This window comes from Lagopus muta, chromosome 1 (assembly GCF_023343835.1).
Source record: "Lagopus muta isolate bLagMut1 chromosome 1, bLagMut1 primary, whole genome shotgun sequence".
In the NCBI taxonomy this organism is placed as follows: Eukaryota; Metazoa; Chordata; class Aves; order Galliformes; family Phasianidae; genus Lagopus; species Lagopus muta.
Window position 1 is genome coordinate 108,909,159 of NC_064433.1, and position 17,947 is coordinate 108,927,105.

The following is a 17,947-nucleotide window of genomic DNA, read 5'->3' on the forward strand; positions in this document are numbered from 1 at the left end:
CATCCACCCTTTTGTTCACTGCGTTCTGGAAAGTCACTGCAGGGAAGCAAAACTTGCTCATTTTTTATCTTCTTCCTTCTAATTACTTTTCATTTTATGCCACAGTGACGTTACACTGATGTTGGTTTTGGTAGATTGGCAACACAATGGCTGTTTGTGGTTTGACAGTATTTTACACTGATGGTCATAACAATAGTTTCTCTTAGGCCTTATAAATGTACTTAGAAATACTCCTCCTTATAAAGGAAGAATAATTGTGGTACAAAAAACAGGCTGAGCAGTCAGTCTGCTGCAAGTAAAATGTATGTCGTATTTTATTTTTCTGAAGCATTTACAAATACGCTTTATTTCATATAAAGTTCATAGTGTCATTGTAGCCAGTAGGACTGTTCACAAACATGAGTGCTTGCTACATCATGCCCTGACCCCTTCCTGACTCCAGAAGATGTTTAAAATGCAGCTGCCTTAAAAAAGGAACAGCAATTCCAGCAACAATTCATTTCTTGGATAGTAGTTAACAGAATGAAGGCAGTTCAGTCACTTTTCATGATTAGGATCCAGATACTAGAAGCAGAAATCACAGGCAAAATCTGAGAAGATCTTATTTCTGGAAACAGATACTGCTGCTTAGCTTTGCATTGCGACCTATGAGCCCCAAAAGTTTGTTTATTAGAGGATGCTCTTTTTTTTTGCAACTGTTATTTGCTCACTGCACACCTGCCTCCTACCATATATAAACTTAGGAAACAAGTAGAAAAAAAAACTTGCAGATAGTAGAGTGATTTCCTGCTCATGTAGCAAGCTGAACTGGCTCACTGAGTAGTGAAATAAGTGCTGGACAGAAGGGAAGATCAGGATTTCACCAGCTGTACTTGCAGATGAAGGAGCAGGACAAGCACTTTCAGTAATAGTGTGCTGCTAGATCAGCCCAGTCCCCTGGTGAGGACCTGCTATGAGGCCTGACCTAGCCTCAGTTGTCAGGGGAACTGCAGCTACAGCAGCCCACAGTGAGCTCCAACAAAGCTGAAGTTGCTGGTGGTTGGGATTCAGCACTAAAAGCAGCTTGTGACGTGTGTTCCCAGAGTATACACTTTACATGATAAGCAGAACAAAACTGTTTGTTTGTTTTGCTTTAATGCGTTAAAGCTTTCAGGTGATGTGTTGAAATGCATGTTTCTTTCTGGGGAACTGATTTAGTTTCCTCTGGTGTTTTTACTGGTGGAAGTACAGTGGGTTCTGACTCTTTACCTTGTTCACAGATTGATGTTTTTGATATCTTGTGTAGCACAGCATACCACTGACAGCAGAAACTGTCCTCCAGAGCACTGCTTTAACTTAGACAGTCCATAAGTCCTGTGAAGCTTGCTGCTACTGAGATGTGTGTTTCTCAGACAACAGACCTGGATATGCTATTAGAAAACAAAACAGCTGCTCCCATATTGGAGATGTGCCTTTGAACATGACAAGCAGAGATCTTACAAAGTCTTCAGCAGGAGTACATTATCCAGTAATCCAGTAATCCAGTGTCAATTAAAATTACTCATTAACTGTAAAAGTTTAAAGAAAAATGCAAAGTTCTGTGGCGCACGTGTTACTGTACTGGTAGTGTTTTGATGGGTTGCTGGTACTTGAATAATCACTGTCTTTTTTCAGACTTGTAAAATAGTAATCACTTTTCTACTGAAAAATAAACCCACTCCCACATTGCTCTTTGTTTCCATAGGAGTCTTCCATACCTCAGGAGCCCCTTACACTAGTGACAGTGGACCCCATCCACACTTGAGTTTTGGAACCCTCTGCCTCTTCCTGCATCCTGCTCCCCCCCTGTGCTCATCCTGGCTGTATATGTGCCAGTGCCTGAAACAGCACCAGCACTGAAACACACCTGAGAGTAGGTCTGCACCTACATGGTACCCTCCATGTAGGGAAAGGTATTTCTATGCTCTGCATTTTATGTACCTGCTTCCATCTACAGGTGTCTATGCGTGAATCAAGAATTGAAACCAGGTGCCCTTTTTTTTTTTATTTTGTGACTTCATGAGGTGCCAATGGGCTTGTAATTAATCCAGTGTCAAAGAGCCAGAATTACATCTACATTAGAGATGGTAGCAACATTACAACTGATTGTATGAGCATACTCTCCACAGGCTAGTGACTTAGAGTGGATTACATCACCACCCCCAACTCGTTTAGATCTATGTGGTTAAATGCTGCCACAAACCTTCCACTGCTCGGGTTTGCCTTAAACCCAGCACCATACTAGATAACAGTTACCCGATGAGGAGAAGATGGTGACACACCCACTTGGTTTCCTGGTTTTCAGGGCTGGGGAGATGAGAAAAGAGAAGAAGAGAAAATGGAGGTAGGGAAACAGTTTTAATGAGAGGCAGAACAAGGAGGAAAGGAGAAGAAAACAGTGGTTGTGAAACAAAAGAGAACAATAGTATACATTATGCATTCAATAGAAAATGGCATGCACTTTTTACTCAAGCCCAGAACTATGTATTAAAGAGATAACTGGAGCTCTAGGCCAGTACACACCTGGCTTCTCCAGTTAGAAGGATTTTGTTAACAATGGGTGTGTAGAGATAATTAGCTGACAGACAGCAAGGCCTTTGTACAGTTTTACTAGCTCTCTACTTGCCACGTCTGAGAACAAGGCACAAACATGAGGAAAGAGAATCCATTTAAGATGCAGCATCAAAAATTAATTAGAGAAAGCAACTTATGTACACTGTAATACAGCTGTAGTTGGTAATCTCATTTAATCTGCTTCCATTTCTATAAATTTCTATACTTCACTAATCACCATGGTTATATAAGCAGATCTTATCAAAGATCCTTAATTATAGCAGCCCAAGTAAATGCTACATAACACAGAGAAAAGTGGGATCTCTTTATCCATATGGGCCTGGGGAGGAATGTGTTTATGTATTAGGAGCATGGTATACAATAATGAAGGATCATTGTGCCACGTGGAGAAGGTCCTCTCCATGCATTCACTCCTCTACATCACTCAGGGGTCAGCACAAATCACCATCAGGGCCCTGCTTTGATGCCGTTGTTAGGGTAAATGTAATTAGTCAGGCATGAGGTGCAGTCAGTGGAGCAGGATGAATGGCAAGGAAGAGGAGAGGAAATGCTGAGTGTTAGACTAAGTGAATAGTGTTAGACCTAAGACTTCAGAGCATGGATCTGGGTGTGTTAAGAAAAATTTATCTTGGGGCATTTTTTGCAATACTGGCCGTGGTTAGGAACACTGCTGATTTAGCTGTTACTATGAGAGTGTGTCTTACAATTGAAGAACAGGAACATTAATAAAGCTGTAGGACTTTTAAGTTAAGCATGTTATTTTATGTTGTTTAGCACTTTGGGATGGGAAACTTCCGTGAGGTCTGGGATTAAGAGGTCTCATTATGTTGATTCCTTTACATAGGTGACTTTCTTTCCCTGCCCAGAGGAGCTTACAAATCCCATCCTCCTCCTCTGCAGCAGTGGTATAGAAATCAAGTGATTTTCCTAAAGGCAACCTAAAGAGAGCGAGCAAGAGGTACAAATTGAGCAGGGGATGTTCAGCATGAAGATGAGAATTTAGCCTCATCCCTTGTCCTCTGACTGTCCTTGACCCCCAGATTAGGGCAACTTGATTGCCATCACCGTGGTGTGAGGGTAGTGTGGTAGAAAACAGCATCCCTGTTATTCTTTAGAGAAAAAGGAAAAAGGAAAAAAAAAAATAGACAAAACTTTTTCTTCCACTCTTAGTGCCTGTCCCTAAGAGTGTAATTCTTTTCTCTCAGCCCTCCTTTCCCAACCTGGTGATGTGCTGCCCCAGGGCTTATCTCTCGACCTGTGGCACTCCTGCTCCTACACACAGGAACTGTGCCTTACCTGGGGGCCAAAGTGATTGACTGGAATGTAACCAGAGTCAACCCAGCTGATCTTCTGAGAGAATTTCTCCTCATGTGCTACCCTGTACAGTTTGGATCGTTTCATGGGAGAAGCTGACCTCATTGCACCCCTCTCAGTACTCTTGGAAAATTTCTTGAGGTGTTGCTTGCTGTCCCCTTGCTTGTTGCTCTGTGCCAGGTAGAGAGCAGAGATGACAGCTTAGCAGCAACAGCAGGGTTGGGTAGAAACGTTGGCAAATGTGGAGGAAGCCCTGTTCATCACACAGGTGTGCTGTGTGGTGGGGAGCTGATTTCCACGTTGGTCTGATCTGGCCAGCAGGAGCAGTGAAACCTTTACATCCTCCTCACATCAGGGTGGAAGGATGCAGGTCGGCACAAGCTCTTCCATGGCTGCATGTTTCTTGTGTACCACCCTATCTTTCCAGGATCACTCCCAGTTTAGTTTGAAAAGGACCTTAAAGATCATTGAGCTCCAACCCTCTATTGTGAGCAGGGTTGCCACCCACCAGCTTAGGATGCCCATGGCCCATCCAACCTGACCTTGAGTTGAGGAAGCCACAGCTTCTCTGGGCAGCCTGTGCCAGGGCCTCACCACCCTAAATTAAATCATCCAGTTCAACTCCAGGCTCCACACAGGACCACCCAACACCAAACCCTATGTCTTAGAGAGTAGTCCAAACTCTCCTAGAACTTTGTCACTGGTGGCTGTGCCCACAGCCCCATGCAGCCCGTTCCACATCCACCGCCCTGTGGTGCAGAGCCTTTCCCTGACCCCCCAGCTGCCCTCCCCTGACACAACTCCATGCCCTGTTGCTGTCACACAGAGCAGAGCTCAGCACTGCCCCTCTGCTTCCTGTGAGGAGCTGCAGCCGCCATCAGGCATCCCCTCAGCTCTTCTGCTCTGGGCTTAAAAAATAGCAGGTATTATTGCAAGTGAAGTAGAACAGGAGTATCAAAGCAAGTTCTTAGGGGCAGGGGTGAAATCTGCTTCTTGTTCCGAGGGCTGTCTGCAGCTAAACTCTGCTTACCACTCACAAAGAAAGTAGCTTGCTGGATTTATACTGAAATACACCTTCAGAAGATGTATTTTACTTAGAAAAAGAGCCGAGGTGTAACAGTCTGCATGGAGGGAAAAGCACCTCTGTCTACTTTCCTTTGTGAGATGTGAACTGTGTGGGTGCTCTGCAGCTCTTTTGGTTCTCACCCTGAGATCTGGTAAACATACAGGCTGACAGGCATGGATGGACATTAGACGGTGTCCATACTGTTCCCATTTGTCGTCAACCAGTACAAAATAATACCTTGGCTCCAAAAGGCCAGGAGATGCATTTAGAGAAATGATGACTGCAGGAGCTCCCTTGAGCTTTCATTTGCTTTCCTGTAGCTCCCTCCTGTGGCCGCCATCTAAAAGGGCTCACCCGATGCAGCCGTACAATTACTGGCACGAACCGGGCCTCTGAGTCCCTCTGGTTGCTGAAATCTACGGTACAATGATTGTTAGATAGTGAGCAGGCTTTGTGCATGCTAGATTAGTTGTCAGAAAAAGATAGAAGAAAATGTTTTCACTGATGTACTAATTTGGTTATTTGTGGTCTGCTAGGAAAAACAGACAACTTTCTGTAATGTTTTGCTGTATTTAAGAACATATTTAGGCTGCTCTTCCTTAATTGCATATCTTGCGATTATTGCTAGAAAGAAAGAGGCTACCAGGTAGGTAGTGATAGGAAAAGAGGTAATGACTTCAAGTTACACCAGGGAAGGTTTAGGGTAGATATTAGGAAACACTTCTTCTCAGAAAAAGCAGTGAGGCAGTGGCACAGGCTGCCCAGGGAGGTGGTGGCACCATCCCTGGAGGTGTTCATGAAATTTACAGATGTGGCACTGAGGGACATGGTCAGTGGGCATGGTGGGGATGAGTTGAAGGTTGGACTAGATGACCTTAATGGTATTTTCCAACCTTAATAATTCCATAATTCTGTGCCTGTGAGGCGACTCGAATGGGGAATCTGCCTTGGAGGAAGGAGAAGTAGCTTTGGAAAGGCTGCCTGACCTTGTAGGGGATCACTCAGGGAATTGTTATTAGACCAGGTGATGTGACATATCCAGGAAATCTCCTGGAGGAACCAGATGGCTGTAGGGAGTCTCTGAGTGTGTGTGAATGTGACACTTAGGAACTGATGGCAGAAAAACTTGTCTTGTATGGTGTGCCTGGCCTGGAGAAGCTGTGGTGCACAAGCTCTGCTTTCCCAGCTTTATTGCATAGGTGCCTTGGGAAATGTTACCCAAAGCCAAGCTGCTTATTTGCAAAACAAGAAACTCTAATCCTGTGCAAACATTACTTTCCATTTATGACTTGCAGAATGGCTGATGCAGATCCAATCGATCTGTTTAGTTAGTGCTGTGAAAGCACCAGCATCAAAGCTTTTGGTGTCCATGCAGCTAAGAGCTGTGCCACCTCTTGTGAGTTCTTCTCTTTGTAGCACTTCATTTTGGGGCAGTAACTGTAGTGACAGACTTCTTCACTACCAGCTGATTAAAACACTGGAAGGATTTTCATCCCTGTACTTTCTATCACCTGGAACAGCTCTCATTTAGCCATGACGCTTGCCAGGCTCAGGGTCCTGGTCTCTTGGCCTTGGCCACACGTGCATGGTGCCCCAGTTCACAGCCTGCAGAAACCATCCGGATCTCTGAGAGGCTGCAAGGATGGGCTGGAAGCACATGGCAGTGACCATGCAATGCACATGCCATTGCAATCTTAATAAGCTCGTGTTTCGCCACCTTGAAATGTTGTTGGGGATGACATCTCCACAAGGCAAAGAGGCTCTGCTGGTGTCCCTTTGCATTAGTCATTACAACAGACCACACTAATTCTTTGCAATGACTGAGCAGCAGCAAATGTCCATCCAAGCCCTTTTCTATGCCCTTCTTCACGCATGCTCTCTCTGTCCTTTGTCTCTTTCAATAAATAAGCAGATACAATGAGCACCCTAAGGCAAGATACATGACACTTTAATCAGTACGCCAGTGTCTACAAAAGAGTCTACTTCTTTTTATCCTCATGTAAACTGCTTTCCTAAGCAGTTGTCTTCATTGGAATGCCCTGAGAATTTTGCTGTACTGTTTCTAGACCAGAAATGCTTTTAAAGTCGCAGCTGTGAAAAAATGCCCTGTTTGGCATTGCTTAGTTATTGAACAGGTATATTGATGTAGGCTTATTAACAGCTGCTGTCAATTTACCCATTCTGATAAATAACTGGATTAGCAAGGTTAAATCTTACAGCTGTCACTCTTTATTCTGTTTTGATATGGTAGATTTTGTGTGTCTGTTCCTGAGCACTCATGAAGTCCAGCTGTAGACTGGAGGAAAAAAGCTACACAAATTGCTGCTTGATTCATCTTTTCTGGAGATGCCTTGTTCTCAGTTCACCCTGACTGACTCACCCTGATCCTTTTGTGACTGGCTGTGTGTCAGTCCCTCATCCAGCACTGAGTACCAGAGATGCTGCCTCTAGACATGCTGCTTGCCCACAGCTTGTAGAAGTCCGTGCAGTGGTGGAAGGCTGAGATGCTGCAGAGAGGTCCCCTCCCACCTCTAAGAGTTGTGTGCTGAATGTAATGTGAGGTTCACGTGCCACTTTTGGGTTTGTGATGGACTTGCTGCAAAGGTTCCGTCACCTGTAGGAATGAAGGGGACTTGTTGGCCATGGAGGCTGCAGCTGTGCTTAAGAGAGCTTAAGTCACAAGCGCTGCATTTCATGTCTGGATTTTGTACACTGTAAGGAACTTGAGTATATCAGGTCACAGAAGGCCACTTGCATGGTTTTGCTCTGGACATGAGCTTCCCTTAGCATTTGGGCTTTTGGGGCCAAGGAAATGTACTCAGCTTGGAAAGTAAGAACATACAAGCAACTTAAAACGAGTTCTTACCTCCAAAGCTGCTGCTGTCTGGAAGACAGAAAGCTAAAAAGGTGTGAAACAAGGCAACAGCATCCATGAAACCTCAACTCTTTCCTTTGCAATTTCTTTTGTTGAGATAACTCAGCTTATCTTCTTTCATCTGTCTGTGCCACAGTCACATTGACTTGGGGCTGCTTGGGAAAATCCATTGTCTGTGGCCCTGACTGAGCTGGAAGACGAGCACTTACAAAACCAAACCTTGGTTTAAGGATGAAAATGAAAGCAAAGGTCATTTGAAAGTGAGAACCCATATCTCTCCTCATGTGGAGAACAATGTTGATATAGCAAGGATGAGATTCCTTACAAGCTAACTCAGGTTATCTTCAGGCACTTTGTGTGTTGTTGCTTTTTAGAGGTTCAAAAAATTATTTTACATGTGACTGGAAACTGTAACAGAGACCCCACTAACCCCTTCCAGAGCTGCTCAAGTTTTTCAGCCCCCTAGAGCATGTTTTGCCTGAGTGCTTCGTAAAGGAAAAGCCACTTTGCAGTGTGGTAGCCTATGGGAATAGATGCTAAATGGATGTGGAGCATATTGTCATTTCAACCGAAGACTGCACATTGCTTCTGATATGCTGTGAACATACTGGAAAAACTGTCTACACTACGATTTACAGAGATGGAATAGCACTTGCCAAGTATGATATGTAACTCATCAAGTAACCATGTTAAAGTCCTTGCAATAGCATTCACAGAAGGTCGTGTATCTACTGCTTTGTGTGAGGAAATTTACTGTGTGATGTTGCAGGAGTACAGTATCTGTCTTGTCATGCAGTAGATGGAGAGGAAGCATAAAAGGATTGGGCAGCACTACCCAGTGCAAATTTCTATTTGCTCATCTGCCAAAATGCTATCAGAAACCTCCAGAACTGCTCTCCTATACCTACAGCCACTAATCGAATGCATTACTTTTATAACTAAGAGCATCAAAATGGTGTCACTGAAAAGCTGATGTGATCTATAGGTCATTGTGTCACTCTTGTAAGTGAGAAATATTATGCAAAGACTTCTGTGCTTGCATGCTGTGACTTTAGATTTTGGACCCTGTGTTTAAAAATTATAGTTCTAATATTTCTGCCTCTTATTGCACTCGGAGCTGCACCTCCCCTCCTCCACACCGTTTCTCTGGGTTGTAAAATTCAAATTTCCTCCCTTTCTTTTACTGAACAGGTGCAGAGGAGATTTCTCTATTTGCTTGTTTTCTCTCACCATGTTTGGTCCCCACAGCTATGACCTTTGACGAAAAGCATAAAGCATATGGGGAAAAAAAACAAAAAACAAAAAACGACAAAGAGAAAAGATAGATTGGCTTAGACCAGAGCTCTTGTGACAGTTTTTGTCATTTAACCTTGATTATACACAGCAGAGCCCTAGTCATTGGTGTTACATTAGCTGTCTCAAGTTTGTTCCCATCTGCTGTTCCTGAGAGTAGCACTTTCCACTGGGTTAGAGTCTGGGAAACATGATGCTCATCAGCTTCATTATCCCCTACTTTGCTGTCCTCTCCCCAGAAGCGTGCTCCAGCCCATGGCCTGTGTGCTCTTTTTACCTTGATCAAGGAGACCACTGTCTTGCATCGACTGGTTTCCTTTCTCTGGTGATGCAAAGCAGACATAAACCTGTGGTGCATAATGAGTAAGAAGAAGGGCTGAGAGCAAGCCTTTGCATTTTTCCTGTGTGTGCACAGTGACGCATGCAGAGCCTGTCTCGACGTGGTGTTCACCAGCCTATCGCCCTAATCTTCTTGCTGCTAACCTCCACCACTCCCATGCTAATGCTCATCCTCACATGAGCGCACGTAAAACCAGCAAGAGGATTTGGGACCAGCTGAAACAAATGGATCAGTAGGGTCTTTCTCTGCCAAGTTATGTTTTCCCAAGGTTCCCATCACTGATCTACTGTAAAAATAAATTCTCCAAGTCACCAGACAGCTGCCACCATAACAGACTCATCTGGCGTCCATGCGTGAGGGACCAGGGATCATGAGCCCATCAAGAGCTGACTTTTTTACACACCATTTAGCTGGATGGACACAGCAACAGGGAAGTTTGCAGGTCCTGTAGCACCGCCCAGGTGCTTGGCAGAGGTTCAGAGGTGCACCCTGTGATTGCCTGCTGAAGGATGTGCTCCCCACAGTAGATGCTGGATGTGCTTGCATTGTGCAGGTGCAGTAGGTTGTCTAAAGTAAGTTTAAATAGCTTAATTACACCGATAGCCCGTGTACATACAGTAGCAGGTTCAGAGGTCTAACTTTCTAACCTGAATCATTAACACAGCTTATCTGTCCAAACCCCTTTCATCAGTGTCCTTTCTGTACCTGACACAGCCCTCTTGTCTTGATTGGACAAGTCCTGTCTTCTCCGTGAGTTGATATCCGTGCTTTTTTAGCACCAAAAACCAGTTCAATTCCCAGTGCCAGCATTATCCAGTTGAGCTCAGGCTTGTTCTTGAGGACTTTGCTGCAGCATTACCTGTGATCAGGCAGTCTATTGAGCTTTCCTATGAGGTTTCACCCAGGAAGTAACATCTACCCATTCAATAGTATCTACCCTTGATGTCTATTGTTTTCTTCCCAAGCCCTGCTCAGACAGTGTGAGGTAGACTCAAACCAGGACTTTGTGGGTCACTGTAGAATTACCAAGGGGGCTGCAGCATTTGTCTTGATTGCTTCCCAAGCCTTCTACATTGCCAACCTTCTGAACAGCAATTAAGGATCTAATTCCTTAAACTCTTACATGTCTTAACTTCATTATTTTCTTTAGATCAGTAAGCATCATCTCACAAAAGAATCTTGCAGTCTCAGGTTCTGTAGTCTGAGAAGAATGGTTATTATCCCCACAGCAAAGGGAATATTTGATACTGTAAGAACAGAGGCCATGGAAAGCTCTTGGAGAGGAAGCCTGGTTGCAAGGCAGAGAGACTCTCAGCAGCAAGCTCTGGGAAGTTGCAAGAGAGGCAGTTTTATTCATGCAGAAGATGAGGGGAGTGAAAAGGGCTCAGATTTTACACCTGTCTTTCATAGTGAGAACTCATTTTACTTACTGTTCCAAGTCACCGTGCTGATACTTACCTCTTCTGTAAAGTGCTCTGAGATCTACAGATGGGAAGAAGCACCCTTACTCAGCAGCTGTAAATTTCCAGACCTGCTTCTCTTCCAGTTCTCCTGCTCTCCGTGCTAGATGCTGTCTTCATGTCTCCCACACTGGTGTACTGCTGCAGACTGGGAAGGGGAGAGCATCTCTCATTCACTATGTAAATCCATTGATGAAAACATAAAATGCATTGTGCTTCTAAAACTTGCTGAGCTTGTTTGAATAAATGCCAAGGATTAACAGCATGTAAATTCACCATTGATTTGACAACAATGATGTTATGTGCCCCAAACACTGATGGGATTTGTTCAGTGTTTAGGATGTGGGCTCTGAGGTGGAAAAAAGGGATTGCTTGTAATTTTTTAAGCCTCTTTGGCTGCACCAAGGCAGACTGTTGGTGTTATATAAATTCTTTAGATAAAATAAATATCAGTCTTTGCATAAGGAGAGTGGATGTTTAACTTTTCCAGTATACAGCTGAACAGTAAATCTGTGGATCGGTGTAAGCCAGGAAATAAAAATAGCCCCATCTCTTTAAAATAGGGAGGAAGGAGCTGTGGGGATGGAAATCCCAAAGGCCAGCAGTAAAGCAAAGGACTGTGTCTTAAAAACAGTGAGACAAAGATGTCTTTTTATGAAGAAAACTAGAAATGTCATCTCCACTATTTATCCCCTCTATGGGGGCAAATTTTTGCCTCTCCCTGTCTCCAGTGATAACTTTACAAGTGCCGTACCTGTGGAACAAAAACAGAGCTCCCCAGGAACATGCTGACATGTCTTTAAAAGAAAAACAACCCAAGGTGTTGTTTTTTTTTGTTTGTTTGTTTGTTTTTAAATACACTTGCTGATGGATAGGCTCCTAGATCTGTATTTAAACTTCTTAACACAGGGCCTGATTTTCAAAGATGCTCAGTGGGCAACAGCCCTCTCACTATCTGCTTTTTTGCTAAGCGCTGTCTTCAGAGGGGGGTTTTCAGATGTTCATTTTGCTTTTAACAAGAAACATTTGTTCATCTAATGATAAAAGAATATAAAGTATGTCCCCTCTTGCTTCAGCCCTCCCATTGGGTTAACCCTGCAGCCCCAGCCATAGTTAATCAAGGTGTGCAAATCTTACTGATTATTTGGCCTCATTTCCTCCCATCAATAGGGACTTAGTAGGATATCAGTAGTACCCAAAACTCAGCAGAAATTGTTACTTTAGTACTTTTCATGGTATTAAGTGGCACTGGGGAAAGTGAGGCCATCTGCAGCTGTGCTCAGTCATTCTTTCCTCCATCAATATGCCAGGGCAGATGCGATAGGTTGGATATTCAGGTTTCAGGTTGGATATCAGGAGCAATTTTTCTCAGAAAGAGCGGTGATGCAATGGCACAGGCTGCCCAGGGAAGTGGTGCAGTCAGCATCCCTGGAGGTGTTCAGGAGCCGTGTGGATGTGGCACCGAGGGACGTGGGCAGTGGGTATGGTGGGGGTGGGCTGGTGGTTGAACTTAATGATGCCAGAGGTCTCTTCCAACTTCTATGATTCTATGATACTGCTCTGTGTGTTATGTGTGTATGTGAGGAACAGAAAAAGAGTTTTCTAGTGAAAGGACTCTTACTTTAAGAAGAAAAAATTAAATACTGTGAGTTCACTTCTAGACTAAGCACCTAATAAGTGGCTTAGCAGCTTGGCAAAGGATGAGCCAAAACTGATAATATTGTTTCCCTAGAGTGTCTGCCTGCTTGGCTTTACTGCTTGTATATTGACTTCAATGGGCTTCTTGCATCCTTTCCAAAGCTGGGTCTATTTGAGACGAGGAAAAGCATGTTGTTGTTTTTTTTTTCCCTGCTCACCAGCTCTGTCACAGATATTTCATAGTATTTTCTACTGGAGCCAGGCTGTTAGGTAGAAAACTTGCAAGGAACTCACGTTATTACCTGTGGGTCTGTTATTAACCCTTTTTTGTACTCACAGAAATGTTTATCCAAGGGGAAAACTCTTAATTATTATGCTTCAACAATTTTAACTTTAAATAAGGGCAGACATCATTCAGTCCCCTGTGTTGTTATTATGCAGCTTACACCTAAATGTAGAGAACCATCTAAGTGGATACAGTCCTACCTTTTCAGGTTGAGTGGTCTTGAAAATAAAAGCATCGGAACTCATTCTCATCTTCTTCAAAATTTGTCTGAAGAATAAGGTCAGGTCTGCAGGTCAGAAGAGACCGCTTGCCTTGAGAGGGCATGCAGATCGGAGCAGAAAGATTGCCTTCCTGGGCTCTCGTGGGGTTGCAATGCAGCAGTCAAAAGCAGTGCTCGAGGTGATATTAGTACTTCAGAATCACATATGTACCCTCCACAGTTACGCTTGACCGGTCACTTCACTGTTCTTTTGCTTTTCGTGCTGGGCTTGCACTGTGCTTACCAGTAGCGCTGGTTTCACCCAGAAACTGACAGGTGAGGGTCAGCCATGCATCCAAGCTAGAGGCAGCTGGAAACAAGCAAGTACTGTGCTTGGTTACTGGAGCCTGCTTTACTCAGAAACCTGACCTAGGATTTCTGCTAATTGTCCTGGGCAACGTCTTGGCCTTCACTATGTGTCTCATGTGCTGTCATTTATTCATAATAGCTTAGGAAGGGATTCTTTTAAAAATAAGCTAGACAGCAAATCCTACAGTGAGGCTTTTTGAGTTGTACTTACATTTGAAATTTGCAATGGGCTTTGAGAGGGTCTCGTCTTTGATGCATGGCTTTTGGGTACACACCCTTGAATGTATGCTTCAGTCTGTTCCTCTTATGGGAACACAAACAAGTCTCACTGCTTTTGCTCAGTAGGTGATAATGATGCATAAAGACTGTGCATCCTGGTCCCCTGAATAAGTGCAAAATCGTTGCTTTCTCCTCTCTCCAAACTATTTAATATAGCACCAATGGAGTTTATGACTTCTCTTTCACTCTTTGTATTCCCAGACATAGTTTTCTTCTGAGAAGTATAAGTCAGACTGTATGGGATTAATCTCACCAGCTCTGGTTGTCCAGAAAGAGGTTGGAATTAGAATTACTTTTTAACTCAGTTGAAATTTGGGCAGCACTGAAGGATGCCTCATTTCACCTTTTCTAGCCATTCACAGTATAGCACAAGACATTTGGAGGCATCTTTCTCTCTTCACTGACTGAACAGGGAGCCCAGACAACTCATTTACACTGGATGTCTAAGTTTTAGCCTGCTGAAAGTTAGATGTGATGAGTCTCATGAGACCACTTGTTGCCTCAAGGCAGAGAGACAGTTGGAAGCCTACAATGGAAAAAGAATGACATTTATGCTTCAGTGAAGTATTTGCATAGAATCACAGATTCATTAAGTTTGGAAAAGACCGCTAAGATCATCTGTCAACCCATCATCCCCATGCCCACCAACCGTGTCCCTCACTGCCACACCTCCATGCTTTTTTAACATCTCTGGATGGTGACACCACCACCTCTCTGAGCATTCCTTCTTACTCCTTCAGAGAAGAAATCTTTCCTAATATCCAGCCTGAACCTCCCCAGTGCAATTTGAAGCCATTCCCTCTTGTCCTGTCACTGTTACTTGGGAAAAGAGACTGAGCCCCACCTCACTACAACATCCTTTCAGGGAGTTGTAGAGTGCAATAAAACAGTTTTGCCCACAAAAAAGAAAAATGCCTATCAAAGACAAAATAGACATAACCAGTTCTAGGGAGATCCATGAAAATATATGTCCAGGTGAAACTTAATACATAAATCCTTGAATATTATTCAAATATTTGCATCTTAATATACTGCATTTTAGATGAAATTTAGGCAAAGAGAGATTTTCTCTTTTTCTCTCAACAGTGTATTCCCACCTGTGCACTGAGAACACACATGCTCTGATTCTGATCAATCCTCAGCCATGGGTGGATGCTGGATATTGCTGAGCTTCCTTGTGTGGCTGGTATGCAGGTAAGTGGCTGTTCTCCTTCTGCTGGCTGTTATTGCTGAGAGAAGCACAGCCCATGGGGGCTCCCACTAGCCCATCCTTGCTCCACATGGGGAACTTGCTGGAGGATCCCTGCCCAGATTTATCAGATACACTTTATAGCACACTGCAAAAATTGCCCCTTTTACAAACTCAAGTTAGACCTTTTTTTCTTCTCTTGGAAGAAAATTATTTTGTATTTTGAGCAGACTCCGCTTCAAGAGATGACAGAAACAAAAGCACATAGGCACAAAGCCAAGGGCCGGGGGCAAAGACCCGCAGAAGGGGCCTCCTCCCCATCCATCCCTTAGAATCTGCCTGGCAGCTCTTGTTCATCCAGAAGATACGCCGATGCCCCTGGGCAGAAACCATCTCATGCATCACAGCCTGGCAGCATCCCTCCAGGAGATCTGGCGCTGGTTCCCACCAGACTGTCATCCCCAGGTCAGTCTCCGCATTTCTGCTGACCACGTTGCCTTCGTCGTGAGATCATGTCTTTCCAGAGAAATCCCACTAATGCCTTCATTCTGCGAGATCGGTATATATAGGGGCAGCCTTCCCCGGGCTGCACTGTGCAGGCCAGCAAAGGCATCGCTGTCCTCCAAGCGGTTGCACGGCTCCCACGCTCTCCTTTTAGAACAAGACATAGCAGCAGCAAATATGGACATTACCATCCAGCACCCCTGGTTCAAACGCGCCCTGGGACCCCTGATTCCAAGCCGTTTGTTCGACCAGTTTTTTGGAGAGGGTCTCCTGGAGTACGATCTCCTGCCTTTGTTCTCCTCCACTATCAGCCCCTACTACCGGCAGTCCCTGTTCCGCAGCGTGCTGGAGTCGGGCATTTCAGAGGTAAGGCTCCTTACCGCCCCCTCCTTTGCCTTCCTCTCCTTCTCCACACCTCTGCTGGCTTCTCTCTGCCCAGTGTTTTCTGGAGTGGGGCAGAAGCTTTAGCCCTGTGCTCAGGCCGTCAGACTCAGCCTGGGCTGCCATAGCCAGCCTCTTGCCCCTTCTGGGAGCACAGGTCCCTGGCTTGGGAGAAGGCTGCCCTTCAAGCAATGGAAAGTTGTTTGACTCCCTACCGTTCATCACATTATGTACCAGGCTGCCTGTGTTGCCCTCACAGCTGTCAGCTCTTTGGTAAGGGAGGGACCGAGCTTCTCCTGGAATAAGCACCCATGAGCTGGGCTCCGCATTAGAGAGGACATTGGCGAGCACAAGCAGGAGTTTCTTCAGCCCCCTTCTCTGCCTTGGCAGCTCCTCAGTTTTTGCCAGTATGCACTGGAGGACCTAAGAGCAGTTCTCCAAGCGCATGAGGAGCGGTGAAGGCTGTAGTCGGAAGCTCAGGGACTGGGGCTTTCTCTAGCCCACTGGTTTCCTCCCAGAAACTAGCTACAGAGCTGAAACCACAAAGACATTCTAAATTGCTGAAAGGACAAAACACATGCTGTCACGGAGCATTAATTTTAATCCCCTCTTGCTGCTGAGCACAAATGCTCAGTGCATCTGGCAAATTTCTAAGTGCAATCAAAGGGGTGCCTGACAAAAGAATAGTGGCAAGAAAAGATGCATCTGCCCATGGCAAAAGAAAAGGTGCTGCAAAGACCCCCAGAGTCCCTGATGCCTCATTCTCCACCCTGGGAAGGAAGACTCCTTCTGAGACTGGCGGGCTGTGGATACAGCCTGGCCTGTAGCCCCATTAAAGAGAACTGTAAAGCTGTTGGCTTTTGAGGCTGATGCAGCCTTTGTGTGTAAAGCCTGGGTCTTAATTGCTAACAATGTTCCTTTCAGGTGAGGTCTGACCGGGACAAGTTCACAATCATGCTGGATGTAAAACATTTCTCTCCTGAAGATCTGAGCGTGAAGATTATTGATGACTTTGTGGAAATCCACGGCAAGCACAGTGAAAGACAGGTAAGTGGAAGTAAGCAGGGTGATTAAGCAACTGGGGAATCAAGCTCTGTTTTATTTCTTTCCAACATTACCCAAGGGAAGAAAGAAAAAAAAAGAGGAGTTACAAATTGTCATGCTTGGCATATCCAGCTCTGATGGAGCCCAGATCTGATCTGATGGCAGTAATGAAATAATCCAGCTCTCCTTTGTTTATGTTTGGCCATCATCTTCCATAACCATCAGATGACAATGTGCATTGTTCACTAATAACACCAGGCCTGAAGAAGAGTATTATTCGGTGTTGCCACTGAATAATGGATGAGTTTTTATAAGCCAGAATTATTAGGGGAAACAGGGAATTCATATGCTGATCTGGAAGAGAAAAGCAAAACAAAACAACCAAATGCCTCAGGCTTGCAAACGTACTTTTAACATGTATGTTATGGAAATATTGGTGGGTGTTGAAAAGTGAGTTATACTAGTGAGGGGGTTAATTCTTCTCCTGAACATTCTGGAGGCTGCAGTGTGTCATGAGGGGACACCTGATCCTACAAACCTGAAAGATAAAACAAAAAGCGGAGATGCCCTGAGTAAGGTCTCAGGTCATGCCAGGTTCAATGCAGACCACTTCTGGTCAACAGCACAGAAGGGTGGGCTCCAGGGGCTTCTGACAGGGCTTTCTCCTCTTCTCTACACGTCAGGATGATCATGGCTACATCTCCCGTGAGTTCCACCGCCGGTACCGCCTGCCTGCCAATGTGGACCAGTCTGCCATCACCTGTTCCCTGTCCAGTGATGGCATGCTGACCTTCTCGGGCCCAAAGGTCCCCTCCAATATGGACCCCAGCCACAGCGAGAGGCCCATCCCTGTGTCCCGGGAGGAAAAGCCCACCTCTGCACCTTCCTCCTAAACCCTCTGTGGTACGCAGGCTGCCACCGGCTGCAGGTCTCACTCCTAGAGCCATTGCGTAGATATCAGTGAATACCTAGAGGGGTTTGTTCTGTTGTTTGTTTCTTTTTTTTTCTTCTTTTTTTCTCCCCCATATGTTTACTTTCTCCCCTTGTATGGAATGAGGTGCTGGGTGAACGGCTGGTGGACTTTGAGGCTTAAACCTGCAATTCATGCTGTCAGGATG

The 17,947-nt window shown here is 44.8% G+C and overlaps 1 protein-coding gene across 1 annotated transcript; it reads left to right on the forward strand.

Annotated features, from left to right (window-relative positions):
- The first annotated feature begins 15,581 nt into the window (after window positions 1-15,581).
- CRYAA (crystallin alpha A) lies at window positions 15,582-17,722 on the forward strand. Its single transcript, XM_048956097.1, has 3 exons — window positions 15,582-15,770; window positions 16,710-16,832; window positions 17,513-17,722. The coding sequence occupies exons 1-3, from the start codon at window positions 15,582-15,584 to the stop codon at window positions 17,720-17,722; spliced, it is 522 nt and encodes a 173-aa protein (XP_048812054.1).
- Window positions 17,723-17,947: the final 225 nt, after the last annotated feature.

Excerpts from the sequence above, each read along its gene's own strand:
- CRYAA (XM_048956097.1), top strand. The coding sequence starts at position 15,582 with ATGGACATTACCATCCAGCACCCCTGGTTCAAACGCGCCCTGGGACCC. Across the intron at positions 15,771-16,709 it reads TGGAGTCGGGCATTTCAGAG|GTGAGGTCTGACCGGGACAA; the intron begins GTAAGGCTCCTT and ends TGTTCCTTTCAG. Across the intron at positions 16,833-17,512 it reads GCAAGCACAGTGAAAGACAG|GATGATCATGGCTACATCTC; the intron begins GTAAGTGGAAGT and ends TCTACACGTCAG.